A 21303-nucleotide genomic window follows, 5' to 3' on the forward strand; every position below is an offset into this window, starting at 1 on the left:
AATTTATTTTAATTTATAAAAAAGTGTTTTTTAAAAAACACTTATAGACTCATCCAAACACCCGTCCTCTAAATTCATGACCACTGCTTCTTGTATGTGTCGGTGAATGCCACTCCTTTTATCACTCCGTATATAAAATTTTAAAATAACCAAATTACATAATTTAATAAAAAAATTATTTAAATTAAGTTTTTTATAGTCATTATGTTAAGTTTTCTAATTATACAAGATCATGTGTTTTATTTCTTTTAACATCAAATTTATGATTAAATATTAATATTTAGTAATAAAACACATGATTATGAGTGATTAAATATCTTAATATAATAAATATAAAGAACCTGATACAAGTATTATTGTTAATTAAAAATATTAAATTATTTTAAAATAATAAATGTTTTAAAAATATATAGTTTTTATTTTCAAATATACTTTCATTTATAAGTAGGCTGGTGAAAGTGACAAAAAAAGAGATACAAAAAACATATGGGAAAAAAGAAAGAAAGAATATATCAATTAAACAAAAATAGATAAAAATGTATTTAATATTCAGACAAATTCAAAATAGATATTATAAAATAGGGATAGAGGCAGTATTATTTATAATGTAATTCATTTTGCTTCAAATATTAATTTTTGCTATTTAATATTTTTAATTATTTATACAAAGCCCTAATTAATTAACCAAATTATGCTTCTAAGGATAATTTTAAGATTTCACTTAAAAAATAATTAATTTTAGTTAAATTTCTTAATTAATAGGCATTGATATTACTTATTGAGTTCAGATTGACTTTTTTTTTTGTTTTTTTTTGGGGTTAAAAAGCAGTTCTTCTCAAGTATTCATGAAGGGTTAACGGCAAACAATTACTAGTTTTTATATAAAATTACCAGAATATGCGCATCATATTTTGATGTTGACCATTAATACATGATTATATTTTTTAATCCATGAGTGTCTATTTTTTTTTTGAACTTTTTATCTTTATATAGAGTAAAATACATTGATTACCCTTCAATTATACCTTAATTACACGAACCTCCTTTCTATTTTGAAAACATACAGTTTAGTCCAATATGTTAACACTATTAAAAATATTCTCAAAAGATTCTAAAAACATAATTAAATAAATTTTATTTACTATTTTACCTCATTCTAATCAATCCTCAAAATTTATATTAAACTATATTTTATTTTATTTTTCTAATTTTATTTTCTTATTTTTGCAAATAGTTATTTGCTTAATGTTTTCAATCTAAACTTAATGTGTTTATAAACGTTTGTAGAAAAAATGTGTTTAAGAATTTTAAATTATAGATTCAAAAACTTACTCAATCTATCAAACTTACATAGTTTATACTACATAGTGAGTAAAAATATGTGCTTGATATATATTTTTAACCATTTAAAAAATAAAATAAAGAAATTTAAAATATGATGAAAAATTAAAATTTTAAAATTTTACAATAAATTCAAAATTAATAAATTTTATAATATATTAAAAATTTTGAAAATTCATGTATTAAAAGCAGTTCTTGGTTGCATAGTTTTTTTAAGGAATATAAGTGTTAATTAATTCTTATGATAAAGAGGGGTATTTTGGTAAAAAAAAGAGCTTAAAAAGTTACAATTAACAGTTAACTAATAATTGGAATAGATAGAAATGAAATATCATTATACAAAAGAGATTAGTATAACTTGTATTTTAATTTTAAGGGAGGTTTTATATGGTTTTTCAAAATAGAGGGGATGTCTATGTAATTTAGGTAAAACTAAGGGGTGGTTAGAATATTTTACTCTTATATATATACTCTTCTGGTCCTTAATATATGACCCAATCGTTGAGTTGGTTTTTTGTCCTAAATATAAGACTCATTTTCTCATATTTATCAATTTTCTCTAAATTACTCCTATGGATACTCTTTCAACTATAATCAAGTATTACGAAAAATGATTATGATGTTTTAGGAAAAATGTATCACTTTTCTTATAATTAAATAATTCACCTAACTTTCTTAATCTAATCAAATTAGTTAAATAGATCTTATATTGAAGACCGGAGGAGTATATATATAATTTGTGTCAACATTGCTAATTGATTGTTAGTTCATAGATGGTATGTACTCCCTAAACTTGTTTCCATATGCTTGATGAAATAAGCAACGGCACTAATTGCCTTAGATTACTGGTATATATCTAGGATGTTTCCATGAATATTTTAGAGAGAAAAACAATTGTTAAATAAAATAAAATGAAGTTAATGGTTAATCTCGATATGTGTTAGTCCATCTAATGATTTCGACACTTGAAGGGTAAATGGACAGTACTGCTCTAATAAATAGTTTAAAATATCTGATAATATTTGCAATACTCTATGGACAAAAGTTTTCTTTAACTCTTTATAATTGATAAATAATAGGAACTGTTAAAATTTTTATATTTATATGATAATATATAGTATAAAAATTAAAAGAGATATTATAAAAAAATGTGAATGTAACCAATTCATGTTGGCATAACTAACAAAGGTGCTCATCCTTTAAGCCAACGGTTAGAGATTTGATTATTGGCTTTTCATATGTTAAGAGAGATACTATCTCCGGAGCTTAATATAAAAGCAAATTAATTAATTTAACTAAATTAAAAAAATTAGATAAGTTAGATATTTATAGCAAATATGTGTTGTCCTTCCTCAAGTACCATTGCTACTTATGTGTATTAGTTAGAATTACCATTTAATGAAACCTTTAATATATGTAATTACTATAAAAACTACAATAAAAAAAATAAATATGGAAATAAAGTGAATTAAGATCTTGTATTTATGAGTACATGAAAGTCAAACTAACTCTTATATTAAGGACCAAAGGGAGTACTGTACTCCTTCGGTCTTTAATGTAAGATCTAATTAACTAATTTGAGTAAATTAAAGATATCAGTTAAATTAGTTAATACTATCTTTGATCCTTAATATAAGAGTTTGTTTGAATTTTATTTTGGTTCTAAATATAAAATCCAATTCACTTTGTCTCTTATATTTATCTATTTTTTCCTAAAATAGTCCTTATAATAATAATAGTTCCAGCTAATACATTTGATTAATAAAGATATTTTAGGGAAAACAACATCTATTTATTACAAATAACTAACTTAATTTTTTTAATCTACTCAAATTAATTAACTAGCTCTTATATTAAAAACCAGAGGTAGCATAATATGTTTTTTCTAAAACACTCTAAGTATCTTTTTTAATTTCTTCCCTTCCTTTTCTATTTGATTATTGTTGGAAAATATTAATAGGATTAATTTGGAGAAAAAGTTGATAAACATAGATTTTATATATAGGACCAACATCAATTTTCTAATTTCTATATATATATATATATATATAGACTCTATACAAAATTACTTTTATTTTTTGACAATCTAGAGGGTTTTGAATAGTAGTATTAGCAGCGCATATTTGTAAGCAATAAGCAAAACAACATTTTCTAGAACGAATAATATTGGGATTTTTTTTTCTTTTTTGGTAAGAATTTGCGTGGTCAAGTTATTATTAATGAGAAAGCGGGAATAGGTCCGCAATTATAACATTCTAGAGCAAATATAAATCAAATTTTAAAGTTGTTTTGGTCAAAATCATTAAATTCTTTTTTCACCTCTGTTCACAAATAGAGCGGTCTTGGTCAATTTGAGAACCTTGTTCATTGTATTTTAAAAATATTTTATCAATGAGTTGTATATGTATAGAATGCGAAAAAAGATAAAAATAAATTAAAAAAAATCACATCCTTGCCCAAAAATTTAATAACTTAATATTATAATTCTGTTTATCTTAGTCGTTCATGTTAATTATGGACTTCGCATGAAATTTTGACCAAAAGAAGCATCAAATCCACAGCATCCAAAAACAATATTAAATAATCATTAAATTGTAATCATATTTACCGCATTAAGTTAAACTATGATTACTCAAAGTTCAAAGCAGAAAAGCATGGGAACCAAAAAAGTGGGCATGTGTAACCCTAAAAAAAAAAAATTGTTTTTGACCATAAAGTTTATTTATTGATAATCCAACATTAGAACCATAATAATTGTTTTATCTTTCTATGATTCTATTTAGTTCCTCCCGTCTTTTATTATACGACACCTTCTAAAAAAATATCATTATTAAAAGTTACTTGATAAGTATTAATTAAATTTTTTAAAATAAACCCTGTTTAAAATTATTAATTATAAGAGAGAATATAATACAAACATTGAAATTTTCTATTTAAATGTGCGTAAAGTAAGAAATTTAATCGATTTCTGCATAAAACTAATACATATACTAGAAAATTCATTTGTGAGATCACCTTATCAATTCTTAAATGAAATTAGCTAGTGAGATAATTAGCTTATTCTTTGAAAATCTTGATAATACTATCTTCAGTCCTAATTATAAGAACTAGTTGACTAATTTGATAATATCAAAAAAATAAGTTAAGTTGGTTATTTATAATAAATAGGTGTTATATTTCCTAAAATATCATTGTTAATCAAATATATTGGCTAGAATTACTATTATTAGAAGGATTATCTTGAGAAAAAATGCACAAATATGATAGACAAAGTGGATTGAGATCTTATATTTAGGATCAAAATAAAAGTCAAACAAAATCTTATATTAAAGACCAGAGATAGTATTATATATTTTTTGATAATTTAAAATTCATGCAATCTTACTATTAATACTCTGTTTTTTTCTGGCCCAAACACTCTGTTTTTCAATATAGGCTGCTACTGGTATTATTGTTGTTATTATTTTGCCAACAGACTGTTCTCCTTATTAAATCTTGGATTATGAATTGAGGAAAAAAAGGGATTTTGACTAGTCAACGGTGGGAATTAGCATAGCATGTGTTTATCTATTTAATTTAATGTTGGTTCACAGGAATTGCACTTAGATTCCCTCGCATGCCGGCGCATATTATTGTTGATATATCCACCATACAAAGACCAAAAACAACTTCTTCATCTTCCTATTCTTTTTTTTTTTTTTTGGGTCTGAATTTATCTCCCCATTCTTATTCTTCATAATCATCACTGGTCTAATTATTTCTCCTACAGCCTACTTTAATTTTCCTCTCAAAATAGTACTATAATTTAAGGTCAAATAATATTATACTATGTTTCCTTCTCTCTCTAGATTTCCTCTCTCTGCCGTGATTGCTGATTGGGAAGAAAGGTAACGTGTAGAAGAAGACAATCCTCAAGCCATCATCTCTGTTTTCTTCCTTTAGATTTTAATTATCATTATTATTATTTATATTGATCATAATTTGAGCGTTGTTATTTTCACACTAATATAAAAATGAACTTGTCTCTTTCTTCTCAGTTTAATTAATCTGTGAAGCTTCATTATTTAGATAGAGACAGCTCAGTTAACAATCCACCATTGACGAGCTCAATAACTTTCCCGCGAAATAGAACAAAACCCACAATTTTGTTTTCCTTTTTCCATGGAAATTACGTGTTGACGTTTTCCATTTTAACATATTGCGTCTCAGTCTTTTTTTTTTTTTTTGGGCCTCTGAGCGGAGAATTTTCCCATGGCTCTGTTTTTCCTGGAAAACTAGTCGCTATTTGAATTTGTCACGCTCAGAAGGAAATGCGCGTTCTCCTTATTGTCCGTTGTAAAGTCAAAATGCGAGATCTAATTCAAGTCTTTGTTCAAAATTTCTCCTTATGCCATCATGTTACAAAATTGACCAAATCCACAGATTTTTCATTTCTTAAGTCTGGCTCTTCTCTGATCTTCCTCGATCGTCCCCTCGAAATTATTTCATTTCTTGGCTCACTAAGGGAGGATACTCGTCTGGGTATTTCTCATTTCATACAAAGATTTGACATTTCTTTGGACGCGCCATTAATTCCTTCATTAAATTACTGGGTCTTTGGGAGCTTCTCTGGGGTTCAATATCTATTACCTGTCTTTCTATACATATACATATAATTCTTTCCTGTGTACTTCGGCTATAGGGAGGCTTCTAGACTCTGGGAGCCAGTAATCTTAGGTAGTCGGGGAACCTGGTTGTCCTTAGAAAGGCTGTAACGGTGGATTTCACCCTTAAAAGGAGCTACTTTTTAAGTAATAAGCATTCTGAATCTCTTGCTTGCTCCGAGATTTGTGACGAATTGCCGTTTTAACTGCTAGTTTTGGAATTTTCAGTAGAGACCGGCTTTTGGGAAGAGCGAAACAAGTTCATTTTACAGGGTTCATCTGCCTCTTTATAGTCAGTTCATCTATTTTTTTTCTTCGTAAAACATATCAGCGAGGTAAGGAAGAAAAAAAATGAGGGAGGAAAGAAGAAGAAGAAAGCTGCATCTCAGCAAGATCTATTCATTCACCTGCGGTAAATCATCATTCAAAGAAGATTATTCAAATATTGGAGGAAGAGGCTATTCCAGGGTTGTCTTCTGCAATGAACCAAACGGCCCAGAAGCTGTAACTCAGAATTATCCTGATAATTATGTCAGTTCTACAAAATACTCTCTTGCTACTTTCTTGCCCAAGTCACTGTTTGAACAGTTTAGGAGAGTGGCTAATTTTTATTTTTTAGTCACTGGTGTCTTATCCTTCACCAAACTTGCACCCTATTCGGCTGTTAGTGCTATCCTTCCTCTGATAATCGTTATTGGTGCAACAATGGTGAAAGAAGGTATTGAAGATTGGCGTCGCAAAAAGCAGGTACTGTATACTTTCTGCCACTTGTTGATTCTCATTTTATGCTGTCAGCAAAAAGTGTCATGGAATCAAAACGAGTCACACTATGCGTACTCATTTACGTTTTCCAGGTTGTGTTTAAGTTTACTTTTTCTTGCTGGTCACAGTTCACATAGCTAAAAAAATCTATGGGACTGGAAGTGTCCAGAGGCTTGAAGAAAACCTGTGTTCATAAAGGCATAATTCACATGATATGGTGCTTGAACAGGACAAGTGCGAAGTTGGTTGATATAGTTTCATTATTTGCAAACACGTTATCTCTGAGATATTCCAAGTTAAATTAATAGCTGATATTCCAAGTTGGTTGATATGGGGTATGGGAAAAAAATAAAAATAAAAATAAAACTTCCGACTTAAGTCTGGGACATTATATCAAACATTTTTAAGGAAAGTATTTATGTAAATCATTTAATGAGAGTATATAATTTTGTCAGTGGAATAATTTTGCAGGATATTGAGGTGAACAATAGAAAAGTTAAAGTGCATAAAGGTGATGGTGTTTTTGAGCATACTGAGTGGAAGAATCTAATGGTAGGGGATATAGTGAAGGTAGAGAAAGATGAATTCTTTCCAGCAGACCTTCTATTGCTTTCATCTAGCTATGATGATGCTGTCTGTTATGTTGAGACCATGAACTTGGATGGAGAGACAAATTTAAAGTTGAAACAAGGATTGGAGGTAACTTCTTACCTACAAGAGGATGTTAACTTCAAGGATTTTAAAGGGACAGTAAAATGCGAAGATCCAAATGCAAATTTGTACTCTTTTATTGGTAGCTTGGATTTTCAGGAGCACCAATATCCTCTTTCTCCTCAGCAACTTCTTTTGAGAGACTCTAAACTCCGTAATACGTCCTATATATTTGGAGCTGTCATTTTCACTGGTCATGACACTAAAGTAATACAAAATTCTACTGCTCCCCCTTCAAAGAGAAGCAGAATTGAGAAGAAGATGGACAAAGTGATATATTTCATGTTTGGTATACTGTTGCTATTGTCATCTGTTGGATCCATTGTCTTTGGCATCACAACAAAAGATGATTTGAAGAATGGATTGATGAAAAGGTGGTATCTAAGACCAGATAATTCTACAATTTTCTTTGATCCAAAAAGAGCAGCAGCTGCTGCAATATACCATTCCTTGACAGCCTTAATGTTGTATAGCTACTTCATTCCAATCTCCTTGTATGTGTCAATAGAAATTGTGAAAGTCCTTCAGAGCATCTTCATCAATCAAGATACCCACATGTATTATGAAGAAGCAGACAAACCTGCTCATGCCCGTACTTCAAACTTGAATGAAGAACTTGGCCAAGTTGACACAATACTTTCTGATAAACTGGAACTCTGACCTGCAACTCAATGGAGTTCATTAAATGTTCAGTCGCTGGGGTGGCTTATGGACGTGGTGTTACAGAGGTTGAGAAGGCTATGGGTAGGAGAAAAGGCTCGCCATTGATCCATGAACAGGTTAATGGTATAGAATTAGATGACATCAGGGATTCTACTGATACCAAAGCACCCATTAAAGGTTTTAACTTTTCAGATGAAAGGATAATGAATGGCAACTGGGTTAATGAGCCAAATGCTGATGTTATCCAAAAGTTTTTTCGCTTATTGGCAATCTGTCATACAGCCATACCTGAAGTGGATGAAGAGACAGGAAAAGTCTCATATGAGGCTGAATCTCCAGATGAAGCGGCATTTGTTATTGCCGCTAGAGAACTTGGCTTTGAGTTTTACAAAAGGACTCAGACTAGTTTGTCAATTCATGAGTTGGATCTAGCTTCTGGAAAGAAAGTTGAAAGGTCAGTTTCTTTGATTGCTTGTCTTTTTTCTTTTATTTTGTTTCTTTCTTTGGGCAATGATTTCTTGTCTTTTAGTAAGTTTTGACTTCTTCCCCCTATTAATATTGAATACAAAAACTTTTAGTTTGGGTTCTCAGTGCAAAGGGTACATGCTCCTTCATAACTATTTGTTTGTAACACCAATAGTTATCTTTTTGTGTTCCTCCCAAGTTCTTTGAAAACTAGATAAATAAAATAGCTCGTAGAAGCAATTTGTATTCTACTGTTCGTCTAAACTGTTTCTGGAAATCCATTTGCAAACTTAATTTAAAAAATCTAACTTTGAGGGTCCGTTTGGCAAGGCTTTTGAGAGGCTTAAAAGTAGCTTATTTTTAGTGTAAGCCCGATTGGAAAAAGCATGCTGTTTGGTTGGGCTTAAAAAAAAAAGAGCTTATGAAATTTAAGCTGGCAAACGTACATTGTCTCTCAAGCTGAATTTTGTAGCTTATTGAAGAGCTTATTGTGGCTTTCAACTTTCTTTGTTTTTTTCACCTCAGCTCTCCCACAATTTCGTTGCTGTCAGAGGGTCCTTTTTTTTTTTTTTTTATTTCCTCCTTTGTTATTCTCCCACTTCTATCATTATTCCCTATTTACTTCGTTTTTTTTTTATCAAGCTTTCGTCACCCATGACCCCTCTCAGATTAACGTAAAAGCTCATTACTTTGCCGTCCAAGGAGCTTCATTTTTAAAATATTTTTTTTTTATTTTTAAAATTTTAAATTTTAAATCACCTGTTAAATTTCACTTCTTTATATTAAATTAATTTAAATTCATTATATTATACAAAATTTTTTTTATCATGTTTTGTTATTTATTAAAACTCATACTCATTTTGGTCATTTTATAACCAGACTTACTTTTACTCAACCATAATCCAAACAACTTTTTATCAATCTTACTTTTGCAAACTAGCTTTTTTGAACTCCAATCCAAACATAATTTAGCTTATTCAATTTAGCTTTTACCCAACTTCACTTATCCATAAGCTACTTTTTCAATAAGCTACTTTTCCAATCGCTGATCCAAACGGGCACTGAATGGTGTTCGGAAAACTGGGGTTTGGAAGACAAGTTTGTAAAATGGAGGTTTTAGATCAGCCAAACATGGTTGGACGGTAAACTGAGGTTTGCCAAAATAAAAAAAAATAAAAAAAAGGAAAAAACGTCAGTTCAGACTTTTGAACTGAAATCCAAATATGCACCTAGTCAGGAGCTGTACAGGGGTATGAAGTTTATTGAGAATTTTCTGTCCTTACTTCTGTGAGAACCTAGACTAAATCTTCTTTTTAGAACAGGTGAACTTGGCTTACACTTGTGGACCCAGCTATTTTGACTTCCTTAGACAGGGACAAAGTGTACCCTGATGATTTGATATTATTTTGTGTCTTCATAATTGTGAAAAAAATTGGTTAGAATGTTGCTCAAGCCATCTTTACTTTACTTAATATCTGTTCATGTTCTTTCTAAGAAACTGTCATGGTATGGTGTTTGGGATTTCAAATTTGTTTCTTCATGTTGATTGATGCCAAGTGAAATGACTCCTATAATGCAGTATACCTAATTCAATTGTTATCAGCTGCTGTTGTTTTGGAATTTATTTTTCTGATGTCGCTGATTAGTAGAATAGGTATTCAGTGACTGCATTCATTTTGCAGGGTCTACAAACTTCTCAATGTTTTAGAGTTTAATAGTGCAAGGAAGCGAATGTCAGTGATAGTGAAAGATGAAAAGGGAAAAATTTTGCTACTCAGTAAAGGTGCCGACAGGTTTGAGACAAACTGACCTGTAGAAAGCTTAAATAACTTTTTGAAAGTTCTTACTTTACCTTTCATCATATTGACTTGCCATATGTCATGTTATGTGCAGTGTCATGTTCGAAAGGCTTGCTAAGAATGGGAGAGAATTTGAAGAGAAAACCATGAAGCATGTGCATGAATATGCTGATGCAGGCCTTAGGACCCTTATACTAGCCTATCGTGAGCTACATGAAGAAGAATATAAGGAGTTTGATGAGAAATTTTCTGAAGCCAAAAACTCAGTCAGTGCAGATCAGGAAACACTAATTGGTGAAGCATCTGATAAAGTTGAGAGTAATCTAATCCTCCTTGGTGCCACTGCAGTAGAGGACAAACTCCAGAATGGGGTGAGTTAGAAAAATACCTCATGTTTCTTACATAGGCGAATATTTATCAACTAGAACAGGACCTAAAACGATGCCTCTCTCTCTTTTTTTCTGGTTAGGTTCCTGATTGCATTGACAAGCTTGCTCAAGCAGGAATTAAAATTTGGGTTTTGACTGGGGATAAAATGGAGACTGCCATCAATATTGGGTATTGTATTGTGATCATTCCACTTTGATGTTGGCCAGAGTAACTTTGCTAGATATCTGACATTTTTCTGTATAAAATTGCAGTTTTGCTTGTAGTTTGCTTAGACAAGGAATGAAGCAAATTATCATTCATCTGGAGGCTCCAGAAATTCAAGCATTGGAGAAGGAGGGGGACAAAATTGCCATTGCCAAGGTAAAACAACATTTAGATCTTTACTTAGTTCTTGTGAACATGTGGTTTGCATATGGAGCACTGAGTTTTGTTCCTCATCATCAAAGATGCAATGCAAGCTTGCATGCCTCGACTTATAAGATGTTACTCTATGCTGTGATAGATTTTCTTCCTTTACTCTCTTAACTTCCTTTTGTTTTTTAACCATTATTAAGCTTTCAGTTAAAAGATAGTCTCCTGATATCTCTATGCTGATTCATCTTTTAAGGCATCAAGAGAAAATGTCCGTCGTCAGATATCTGAAGGCACCACTCGGCTTACTGCATCCGGTGGAACCTCTCAGCAAGCATTTGCTCTGGTTATTGACGGAAAATCTCTTGTTTATGCTCTAGAGGATGGAATGAAGAACATGTTCCTGGAGCTTGCAATTGGCTGCGCATCTGTTATCTGCTGTCGCTCCTCACCTAAGCAGAAGGCACTGGTATGTTTAGATCTGCCTTTTCCCATCCTCTATTCTTTCGAGAGTATGCCATCATTTATGTCAGTTCTTTAAAAATAATTTCTTTTTACTGGTTTCTCCCTTGAAGGTCACTAGACTGGTTAAATCTGGAACTGGAAAAACTACATTAGCTATTGGTGATGGAGCCAATGATGTGGGGATGCTTCAAGAGGCAGATATAGGGATTGGAATCAGTGGTGTTGAAGGAATGCAGGTACACGGATAGTCGTCAAATTTTGATCAGTTTTCCCTTCCATTTGATTTTCTAACAACCCTTTATTTTCTAACCTATACCAGGCTGTTATGTCTAGTGATGTTGCAATTGCACAGTTCAGATATTTGGAACGGTTACTACTTGTGCATGGACATTGGTGTTATCGAAGGATATCATTGATGGTATTGCCACTTTCATATCTGTTTCCACATTATAAAAATTCAACTTCTAAACGATGATGGTTAGCTGTTGTTTTGATGATATATTGACTCTTTCATCCCTCTTTGGCAGATATGTTACTTTTTCTACAAAAATATCACGTTTGGCTTCACTCTATTCTTGTATGAGGTGTATTCTTCATTCTCCGCACAACCTGCATACAATGACTGGTTTTTGTCTCTCTATAATGTCTTCTTCTCTTCACTCCCTGTGATTGCCCTCGGTGTATTTGACCAAGATGTCTCTGCCCGCTATTGTCTTAAGGTAAGCTAATAGACTGTTCATTTCTTGATCTGAAGTCATGCCTAACAATCAAAGATATATTTATTAACTCACGCTCATCCATAAACCCGGTTAATATGGCAAAATACTTGATTGGATTTTGATGGGCATATAACAGAACTATAGAGAGTAGCATGTTGTTCCAACATAATGACTAGTACATGTATTACATACAATAAAGGGAGAATCCCAAAAAAATACCTCTAAAATTGCAAAATCTCAAATCAGGAATGACTACAAAAAATATGTTGTCATTTGTTTTTCAAATGCTGTCAATTATTATTAAAGTATAGTGAACAAGACTCGTTTTGGAATTTTGAGATTTAAAGGTATTTTTTTTGGGATTCTCCCCACAATAAACCCCGCTTCTTGACTTTTTCTTCAGTAAGACATACTGCTAGGGATTAGCTCATTTAGTGGGAGATATGGCGTCTCTCTTTGGCAACCCTGGTTCAGTTTTTCTAGGGAGCATTCAGGAAGTAAAATTCTGAATAAACCAAATCAATGTACATCTTTAAAGTGGCTCAAGGGGAGAACTTATTTTCAAGTGCATCGCTTAGGAATAGAAGTATCATTTGGGGTTTCCTGGCATGTTCCTATGCTGATCAATCAATATTTCCAATGTGGCAGTTTCCTTTGCTGTATCAAGAAGGAGTACAGAATGTCCTCTTCAGTTGGCGCCGTATATTCAGTTGGATGCTAAATGGATTCGTCAGTGCCATAATAATCTTCTTCTTCTGCACAAAAGCAATGGAGCTTCAGGCCTTTGAAAAGGATGGACGAACTGCCGGGAGAGACATCCTTGGAGCAACAATGTATACCTGTGTTGTCTGGGTTGTGAACTTGCAGATGGCACTTGCCATAAGCTACTTCACCTTGATACAGCATATCTTCATCTGGGGTTCCATTGTTTTTTGGTATATTTTCCTTATGATATACGGAGCAATGAATCCTTCATTCTCCACAAATGCTTACAAAGTCTTCCTCGAAACTCTTGCCCCGTCACCTTCCTTCTGGCTTGTGACATTCTTCGTGGCAATCTCAACTCTCACTCCATATTTCTCATTCTCAGCAATTCAGATGAGGTTCTTCCCATTATATCATGAAATGATCCAGTGGGTGAGGCATGAAGGGAAGACCAATGATCCTGAATATTGTGACATAGTGAGGCAGAGATCACTGAGGCCAACAACCGTGGGTTGCACAGCTCGTGTAGCCGCTAGAAACAGAGCTTCTAACCATAGATAATATGTTTTTCATCCGTCCAACGTTATAGTTTGTCTGCATCAGCATATAAAACTTAGGTGAAATTCTTCCTCTACCTGCTATTAGATTCTTCTGAATAAATATGGTATTGGGCGAGCCATTTTATAAGAGGTGATGAAATTGTAGAGTGAATATCCATGTATCATATCTTATTTAGAGGTTCCACCTAAGTTTTGTTTAGTGGATCTTTTCCCACTCAGAAAAGTATGGTTGCTTCAATCCACTTCCACAATGAGGCATAGATAAATCATTAGCTGTGAAGTTGGTTGGAAGAAGTGGACTGTGTATTTACCCCTTTTCTCCCCATTTGAGGCTTCTTAGCATTTGATTTTTTTATTCAATATTTTGTATCATAAGAGATTTTTAATGTATAGAGAAACGTATAGTTTGTATAGAATTGGATAGAGTTGCTTTTAGCTGTAGAAAACAGAGCAGAGTTTGCTAGTATCCTTGTATTTCTATTTTTATTAATCAGCTTGTGAAGACCCTTCACTACTCATTTTTGTTAATTACTAGCTTATAAGAAACATCATTCGCTTAACTACTTTGTGTAGTTTAATGAAATTAGTTAAAAGTAGTTATTTGTAAAAAAGCTCTGTATAATATTTTAAAATTATCTTTAATCAAATTGAGATGAAATAGAATAAGGGGCAGTGAAAAAAAAAATCCCTTTTTTAAAAATGAGTCAAAAATGTATTACTCTTCTAATTTTAAATATAAGATCCCTTTTGTAGTGTAAATTATACTACAAAATGAGTCTTATATTTAAAACCGGAGAAATAGTATTCATTTTGTAAAAGGTTTTATACCAGATGTTATCAGAAAAAGCCGGTTTTAAGTTGAAATGACTACACATTTATAAAATTTTATATTTTAATAATTTTTTTGGATGAGAGAAATATTTCCTAATTTAATTATTCATATGATACTTTTTTTTTCAAAAATGATTTTTTCATTTGATTGTAAAAAAGCTTTATGTTTAATGTTAAACGCAGATAGAATTGAAAGCTCCCAAAAATGACTATTAACAAGTGCCAATAATTGGTGTCAAAAGACCACCGGGACAAATAAGTAATAAATTTCCACTCAATGGCTCCGCCTCATGTTTAGGTCCTAAGGTTTTGACTTCTCCAGATGAAGACAAAGTTATAGAGCTCATACCTCTTTCATTCATCGGAGAGATCAAGAAAAATAAATAAATAAATGTAATTTTATAACTTCCATTGTTTTTTTTTTTACCTGTTATAACTTCCATTGTTATTACTTGTGATTATGACAACTTACAGAGTAGTAACCCTCTGGAATCTGGTCTTTATTACAAGTATTCTTTTAACTAAATCTTATGTATCAATGAATAATAATTAAGTAATTAAATAGTCTTAAATTCATGAAATTTTTTTAAGATTATCCTTTTTAAATTGTTTTTTTCCTCTATATTTATAAATCATTTTTTACCTCTTTATTCTCTTCCTCTCTTCTTCCTCCGAGCAAGAATTAAAAAAAATAAAATTAAAAAAATCATTAATAACTTTCTAAATAAATATATACTTGGGACCAAAAATTTTTCTGTAAAACAATTATAATAAAGAGGGGAATGAGTTGTCGCTCAGAAAATTTTTTTAAAAAAAATAGACACATAAAAAAAAAAAAAGGGAACCACACATCACGTTATTTAATCCATATATATATAGGATATTTTAGGACCCACTTGTCTTGTTAAGTAAGCTCACCAAACACCTACTAAATATGTACAATTAATGGATGTTCAAGATTTGTTTTAAATTCATCAATTTATTAAGATAGTTGTTTTTGATTGATCAGATACCACAAAAACCGCCAGTAGAACTTTAGCATCAAATCTCTGTTTCAAAATTATATATTTCTTGGATGTTTGGTTTTGTACTTGCCACAAGTAAGCATTTTCCCCTGTGCTTTCAAGGAAATTTTAAGTATTGAGCTCCTTGAATTAAGCATTTACCAGTAAGCATTATTACAAGAGAGAAATAGAGGTAATTTAATATGACTAAGTGATAAAACTACAACTGAGGAGAATTTAAAGCACAGACTAAAAGCTAATCTAATCAAAAACTACAAAGGAAGAAGATGGGTTTGATTGTTTGATTGATACTCTGTTTCAAGTTTTGAACATCAGATCTTGTTCATCTTTTTTCTTCCCATTACTTCCATGGTGCCTGAAAATCCACCTCCAACTCTTCATGCTTCTTCTTCCTCTCTTGATTCCTCTGTCATTTACAGTGATCCTACATGATCCTCCACTGCTTAAATCTCCATCTCCATCGTTGCCCATGAAAGTCCCACACCTTGTGCTCCCGAATGCAGATAGGCTATCGCTCAATTTTGCAGATGGATACTCTGGTTTGGATTCTGAAGAAAAATCGAGCTTCAAATCTATGAATCTTGACTCGTCCATGCCTTTGAAATCGCTCTCTCTGAGTGAAAACACGCGTCTGTTTACCCCATAGAATCCTGCATCAACATCCATGAATGAATCTCTCTTCTCGCCGTCGTACCCACTCCTTCGAGGCTCTGCTTCACTGTAGCCGCTTCTTCTTCCAGATTCCAGAAGCAGACCGCCGTTCACGCCGGAGCTTCTCGCCGCAGAAATGGAGCTCCGGGCTCCTGATAAGATCGAATCGCCCCCATCTTCGGATCCGAATACTCCACCGTTTCTGAAACTACAGAGAGATCTGGACCTCGAGACGCCTCCGTGATCGCCCGCCCACGTGTCGCTCTTCTCATCGAATCCGCCATTAACGCTTCTTCCACAGTCCTTTTCTTTCTTCTTCCTAAACAATTTGCCGATTCTCCAGAACTTTCCACTCCGCTTGAGGTCGACGCTGTTACTGCTGCTCCTCCTGAGAATCACGAACTCATCCGCTTTATCCTGCAATTTAGGTTTAGAATGCGGAATCAAGGTCTCGTTCTTCTCGTTCTCGATCAGGAAGGAAACTCTTCCGACGCTTCCGACCTCAACAGTACAAGAATTTCGATTGGGAGAGATCTCAGAGCAAGAGCAAGAGGAAAGTCTTTGTTCCCCACAATCAGAGCACACAAGCTTCACCAAACGATCTTTGAGACAATACGCGCAGATACCCCCCGAAGAAGAAGAGGGATGCTTCTTACAGGGAAGATCAGAGGTAGAATAATACTGATAATCCATCAAGTCATTATCGTGATGGTAAGCCGCAGCCTCAACGCCTTTGCTTCTTCTCTCTTTCATGGCTCCCAAAAACCCCCAAAAAAAAGTTTAAAAAAACAGGGTGAGATCAAAAACAGGGGTGGCCTTGCGGGAAAAGAAGGAATGAATGAATCAAATACGAAGAACAAGGAAGGAAAGTGAAAGCATAAAGAGGAAAGATGAGATTTTTGTTTTTTGAGAGAAAAGGAAGGTGGTGGTGAGGTGGTGAGTAGTACAGAAGAGAGGCGTCACCTTTACGTTTGGCAAGCAGGAAAAAAGGGAGCGAGAAAAAGGAGCAGGAAGAGAGAGAGAGAGAGAGGATGATGCAGGCATTATTATGAAGGTGTAGGGAAGGGGAGGGAGGGAAAGAAGGAACAGGGGAATGACTATGAGAGATTGTTGAGTGAGTGAGTGAACAAACTCGTCATGACTTGCTTGATGAAGTCGAGAAATGAATGAATGCAATATACTTATTCTTAATCTCTGCATGCAAATGTACCATCAAATCAGAAGAACCCTAACCCCACCATACCCAAAGTTGCTAACTTTGAAGAGAAAATCAAACCCCCCCCCCCCAAAATCCCTCCTTTTGCCCCAAGTCATCCTTAAATCATGTCTTAATTCTCAAACACCACGCTAGTCTCTCTCCCTCCAACTAAAACCTCTCCCCATCCCATGAATTGTCATATAAAAGCAGAGTCTGTGAATTTGGTTTCACTTATAACCTCAAACCATTACTCTGTAATGGGTAAACATTAACAAGTCATGCCCTGCACAAACGCAGAACTAGGAAGATCTGCAATGCAGTGAGGTCTCCAATTTCCATCCGGGGCAATTGCTGGACGTCATTGTGACATGGTGATTGGACACGTGTCCCACCGACAGAAGGGGTGGGGGATTATTAAATTGAGGGGGGGTGTGTGGGGGAGCCGTACAGTTCGAATGGGGAGTGCGTGCACGTAGTGGCTTTTAGAGTGAGGGAAGTGAGAGTGAGAGAGAGAGAACTTTGATGTGATGCTTGGCCCAAACGTTTCCCATGTTGTAGCGTGCCGTATTAGGTTTCCCTCTTCATCCCACCCCGTCCTTTCTTTTCCTTCCTAACCTTCCTTCCTTCCTGCCCGGCCCCTTCTTCTTCTACGCAATTCCCTTCCATTTTGTGTCGCCAATCAGTCCTTATTTTACCAATTCCTTTGGCTGAGAATCACTTTTTTTTTTTCCCTCACCAAATTATATCCATCCCCTAGTTTTATGTTCAAAGTTGCAAAATTATACCACTAAGTTTCTCTCTCTAAATTATTTGCAGGGTAAAAATTCATTTTTAAATATAAATCACTTATAGAATACTACTTTCGATCCTAATTATAAGACTTCGTTTGTAATTTATAAATAAGATTTTATAATTAAGATTGGAGATAGTAACTAATAACTATTTTCTAATTTTACTCCATTTAGTACGAGAAAATGGGTGAGAGATAATGTACAACATATCTTTTTTCAATATCCTTTAAACAGAGGTAAATGTGTAAACTTCTATAAATTTAATATATTTCTTGATATATAAGAATAAGATACAAGGGACTCATGTATAAGAATAGGGTGATCACTTTTAATGTATTTCTGGCATGTTACTGGTTGCTAAGAGCTAACACAAATCTTTTTCTTATTAAGTGCCTTGGGATTGATTATGAAATACACATGAAATTATGAGGATAATCAAGTAGAGGTAACATTCAAAATGGCCATGTACAAGACAAATAAGTTGACGACGTTTATATATATATATATATATATATATATATATATATATATAAGGAGTGGTGAAAAATTGTGTAAAAATTTGAACACATAACAAAGAAAACAAGTTAAGGCATCGACGGAGAAAGTTGAAGGGTAACAAATAAAACATGAATAAGGTTTGTTATTGTTGTTGGTGCTATTCAGTATGATTCAGTGCAGGTTAATGTCAATATGGTTTTTCCTTTTAGGTATAAAGGGATATGGCCAACTCTACTTTAGTGAAAGAAAAGATCGAATGGGACGTAATGCAGATTAAGGAAATCTTTGATAAGCGACATGTTCACACCAAAGGTCGATATAAATTTGTACTGCAATTCCTTCATTTGCGGGTAATTAATTGTCTGGATCAGCCTCATTGGACGACTCCAGTTTTTTAGTCAACGAATCTACTAAGTATCATCTCAATCAATACACACACACACACATTTGATTAAATAATGTGTATTAATATCCAAAGCTTATCAAAGAGCGATTAATTATATTGCTGATTATTTATAATTGGATTTTGGAATAATGGAATAGTATTGTTGTTTGAGGGGGATGAATAGCCATGGATCTTTTGAAGCACATAGAGGTGTCAAGTTTGAATTTTGAGGACGTTGCATGATGTCTTGAAAATGTCTCTTTGGTGGGAGGAAGAGAGAGATATTGATGATTATGAATGATTATAATAATTAATTATTGAAGAGGCTAAGGTAGCTTCTTTCTTCATTTTCTTCCATGAATTCATCAGACGAAGCTAGCTGACAAAAAAAAAAAAAAAGCTGATCATAATAAACAAAGTCAAATGCATTTGAGTGGCTTTATATGTTGTCCCTTGTCTTTCATTCCTTCTTATTGCTTCATTCCCATGTTAACGGTCAAAGCACCTACGTCACAGGTGCAAATTACATTTCGTTACCCAAAAGTTTATGAATTCCAAAGTTACATTCATTTTGATTTTGTCAAGAGAACTTGGTTGTGTGTGAAGTGTGAGCTCATGTATTTCTTGTAATGCCAATGGCTTTGTAGCTATAATCTAGTGATATATAAAAGCTCATTATATGAAAGATCGTGATTTCAATTCTGCCTATAATCTCGTTAGTGCATGTTCTTCTAAATTAAAAAACCACATAACCCTTATCATAAGATTAGAGTTTCAAGTTTATCAAGAACGTTTGATAAGTGAAAAAAAATATATTAAAAAAAGAAATTATAAATTTTTCTGGGAGAAGTAAGCGATGGCATCTCGAATAAAATTGTTTTTAATGAAAAAATACATATGGATAGTAAAAAAAAAACTCTGCCTTGTTAAAACATTACTAAACATATCAAATAATTGTAAATAACTCAAATAACTTCAAGAAAACACCCGCACATAAATCAGTCAAAACTTAATTAGAGTTGAAGAATCTAGGTAGAATTAAATAATAGAAATTAAAAGGAGGGTTTAGTTAATAAATCTCAATGTTAACACTCGGAAAACAAAATTTGACCAAGCTTGGTGATTGAATATAATTATTATAATATCTATATATATAAAGTGGGGGTGTCAGGCAAAATATATATATATATATAAAGTGGGGGTGAATGAATTAATGGAATATGATTGAATATATGTGTGTGTATATAGGGATTGACCAAAAAATATATGTATATAGGGATGGATTGATGCCAAAAAAAAAAAAAAAAAGGGATGATAATGGTTGTTTGGCACGCTGGAAGCAAAGCATGCAAAATGGGAAGCATCATTGGGACAAAAGGCAGCAAAACAGGAGAATGAGGCCTTATGTTGGAGTGACAAGTGAGTGAAGAATATGTTGTAATTTTAATTATTATAATTAATTAATTAATTTAAAATATTATCCCAATCATTATGTCCCCTCCTTCCTCATTCATTATTTTGTTGTTTCTCTCATCAATATGGTTTTTCAAATCATTTGGGTGCCTAGTCTGATGCAGATCCACTACAAAAGTGATCCCCTGCCAAAATAAATAAATTACACTAATATTGCTGCTACTCTTTTTTTTTACTATATACTACTAATATTTTCTATAAATAGATCTGATAACATTTTTAATTCTAAATTTTTCATCTTTAAGAACCAAAGTTATTGATAAATTATAAGGGATTTATTACTCTTTTCGTAAAATAATATATTATAATATAATATTTTTTTAATAAATTAATTTAGAACTTACCAGTAATGTTCTTAATATTTTAGATTAATTATCTATTCAGTAATAAATTTAATTCTTCAAGATAGATATTTACTTTTTAAGATCTTCCAGTTTATAAATTATAAACAGCTGGTTTTTTAACTTTCCAAAGATGGTTATTTTATGCTTCCCAAATTTAAAATAATTTTCCAGGAAAAATTATGTATTGATGAAGATAAAAATGTTCCATAAAAATGTAAAAAGTATATTACTACTATTAATTAGTAAAATAATTTTTTGTGTAAGAAAAATGAAATAATTGTATATTTTAAAAATAAAATAAAACTAAAGTGTGTAGTAGATAAATAAATAATTTTAAGACGTGTGCTTTTGGAAAAGAATGAGAAGATTTGGTTGGGTTAGCAGCTTTTGTTTGAAATGAGCTAATGATTAAGTGCAATTAACCTACTAACTTATGGCCATGTTGCCTGTCTGACATGCACCTCCCTTGGGCCCCACTGCACCCTAATCTCTCTTAATATTGCTTCAATTTTTTATCAATGAAAAAAATATTA

The 21303-nt window shown here is 32.6% G+C and overlaps 2 protein-coding genes and 1 pseudogene across 2 annotated transcripts; 1 reads left to right on the forward strand and 2 right to left on the reverse strand.

Annotated features, from left to right (window-relative positions):
* The first annotated feature begins 5644 nt into the window (after window positions 1-5644).
* Window positions 5645-13686, forward strand: LOC114720384 (putative phospholipid-transporting ATPase 9; annotated as a pseudogene).
* Window positions 13687-15525: 1839 nt separating this feature from the next.
* LOC114720385 (uncharacterized) lies at window positions 15526-16395 on the reverse strand. The gene has a single exon (XM_028906033.1). The coding sequence runs from the start codon at window positions 16094-16096 to the stop codon at window positions 15728-15730; it is 369 nt and encodes a 122-aa protein (XP_028761866.1). The 5' UTR covers window positions 16097-16395; the 3' UTR covers window positions 15526-15727.
* LOC114720378 (uncharacterized) lies at window positions 16146-16834 on the reverse strand. Its single transcript, XM_028906026.1, has 2 exons — window positions 16308-16834; window positions 16146-16233 (listed from the first exon to the last, which is right to left on the reverse strand). The coding sequence occupies exons 1-2, from the start codon at window positions 16832-16834 to the stop codon at window positions 16146-16148; spliced, it is 615 nt and encodes a 204-aa protein (XP_028761859.1).
* Between the last annotated feature and the right edge of the window lie 4469 nt (window positions 16835-21303).

The sequence above is a fragment of the Neltuma alba genome, unplaced genomic scaffold (genome assembly GCF_004799145.2).
Source record: "Neltuma alba isolate B1F8T4 unplaced genomic scaffold, ASM479914v2 tig00011981_pilon, whole genome shotgun sequence".
Classification (NCBI taxonomy): Eukaryota; Viridiplantae; Streptophyta; class Magnoliopsida; order Fabales; family Fabaceae; genus Neltuma; species Neltuma alba.

Coding starts and splice junctions, on each gene's coding strand:
- LOC114720385 (XM_028906033.1), bottom strand. CDS start 16,096: ATGGATGTTGATGCAGGATTCTATGGGGTAAACAGACGCGTGTTTTCA.
- LOC114720378 (XM_028906026.1), bottom strand. CDS start 16,834: ATGAAAGAGAGAAGAAGCAAAGGCGTTGAGGCTGCGGCTTACCATCAC. Junction 16,234..16,307: donor GATCACGGAGGCGTCTCGAG/GTCCAGATCTCT, acceptor CGATCTTATCAG/GAGCCCGGAGCTCCATTTCT.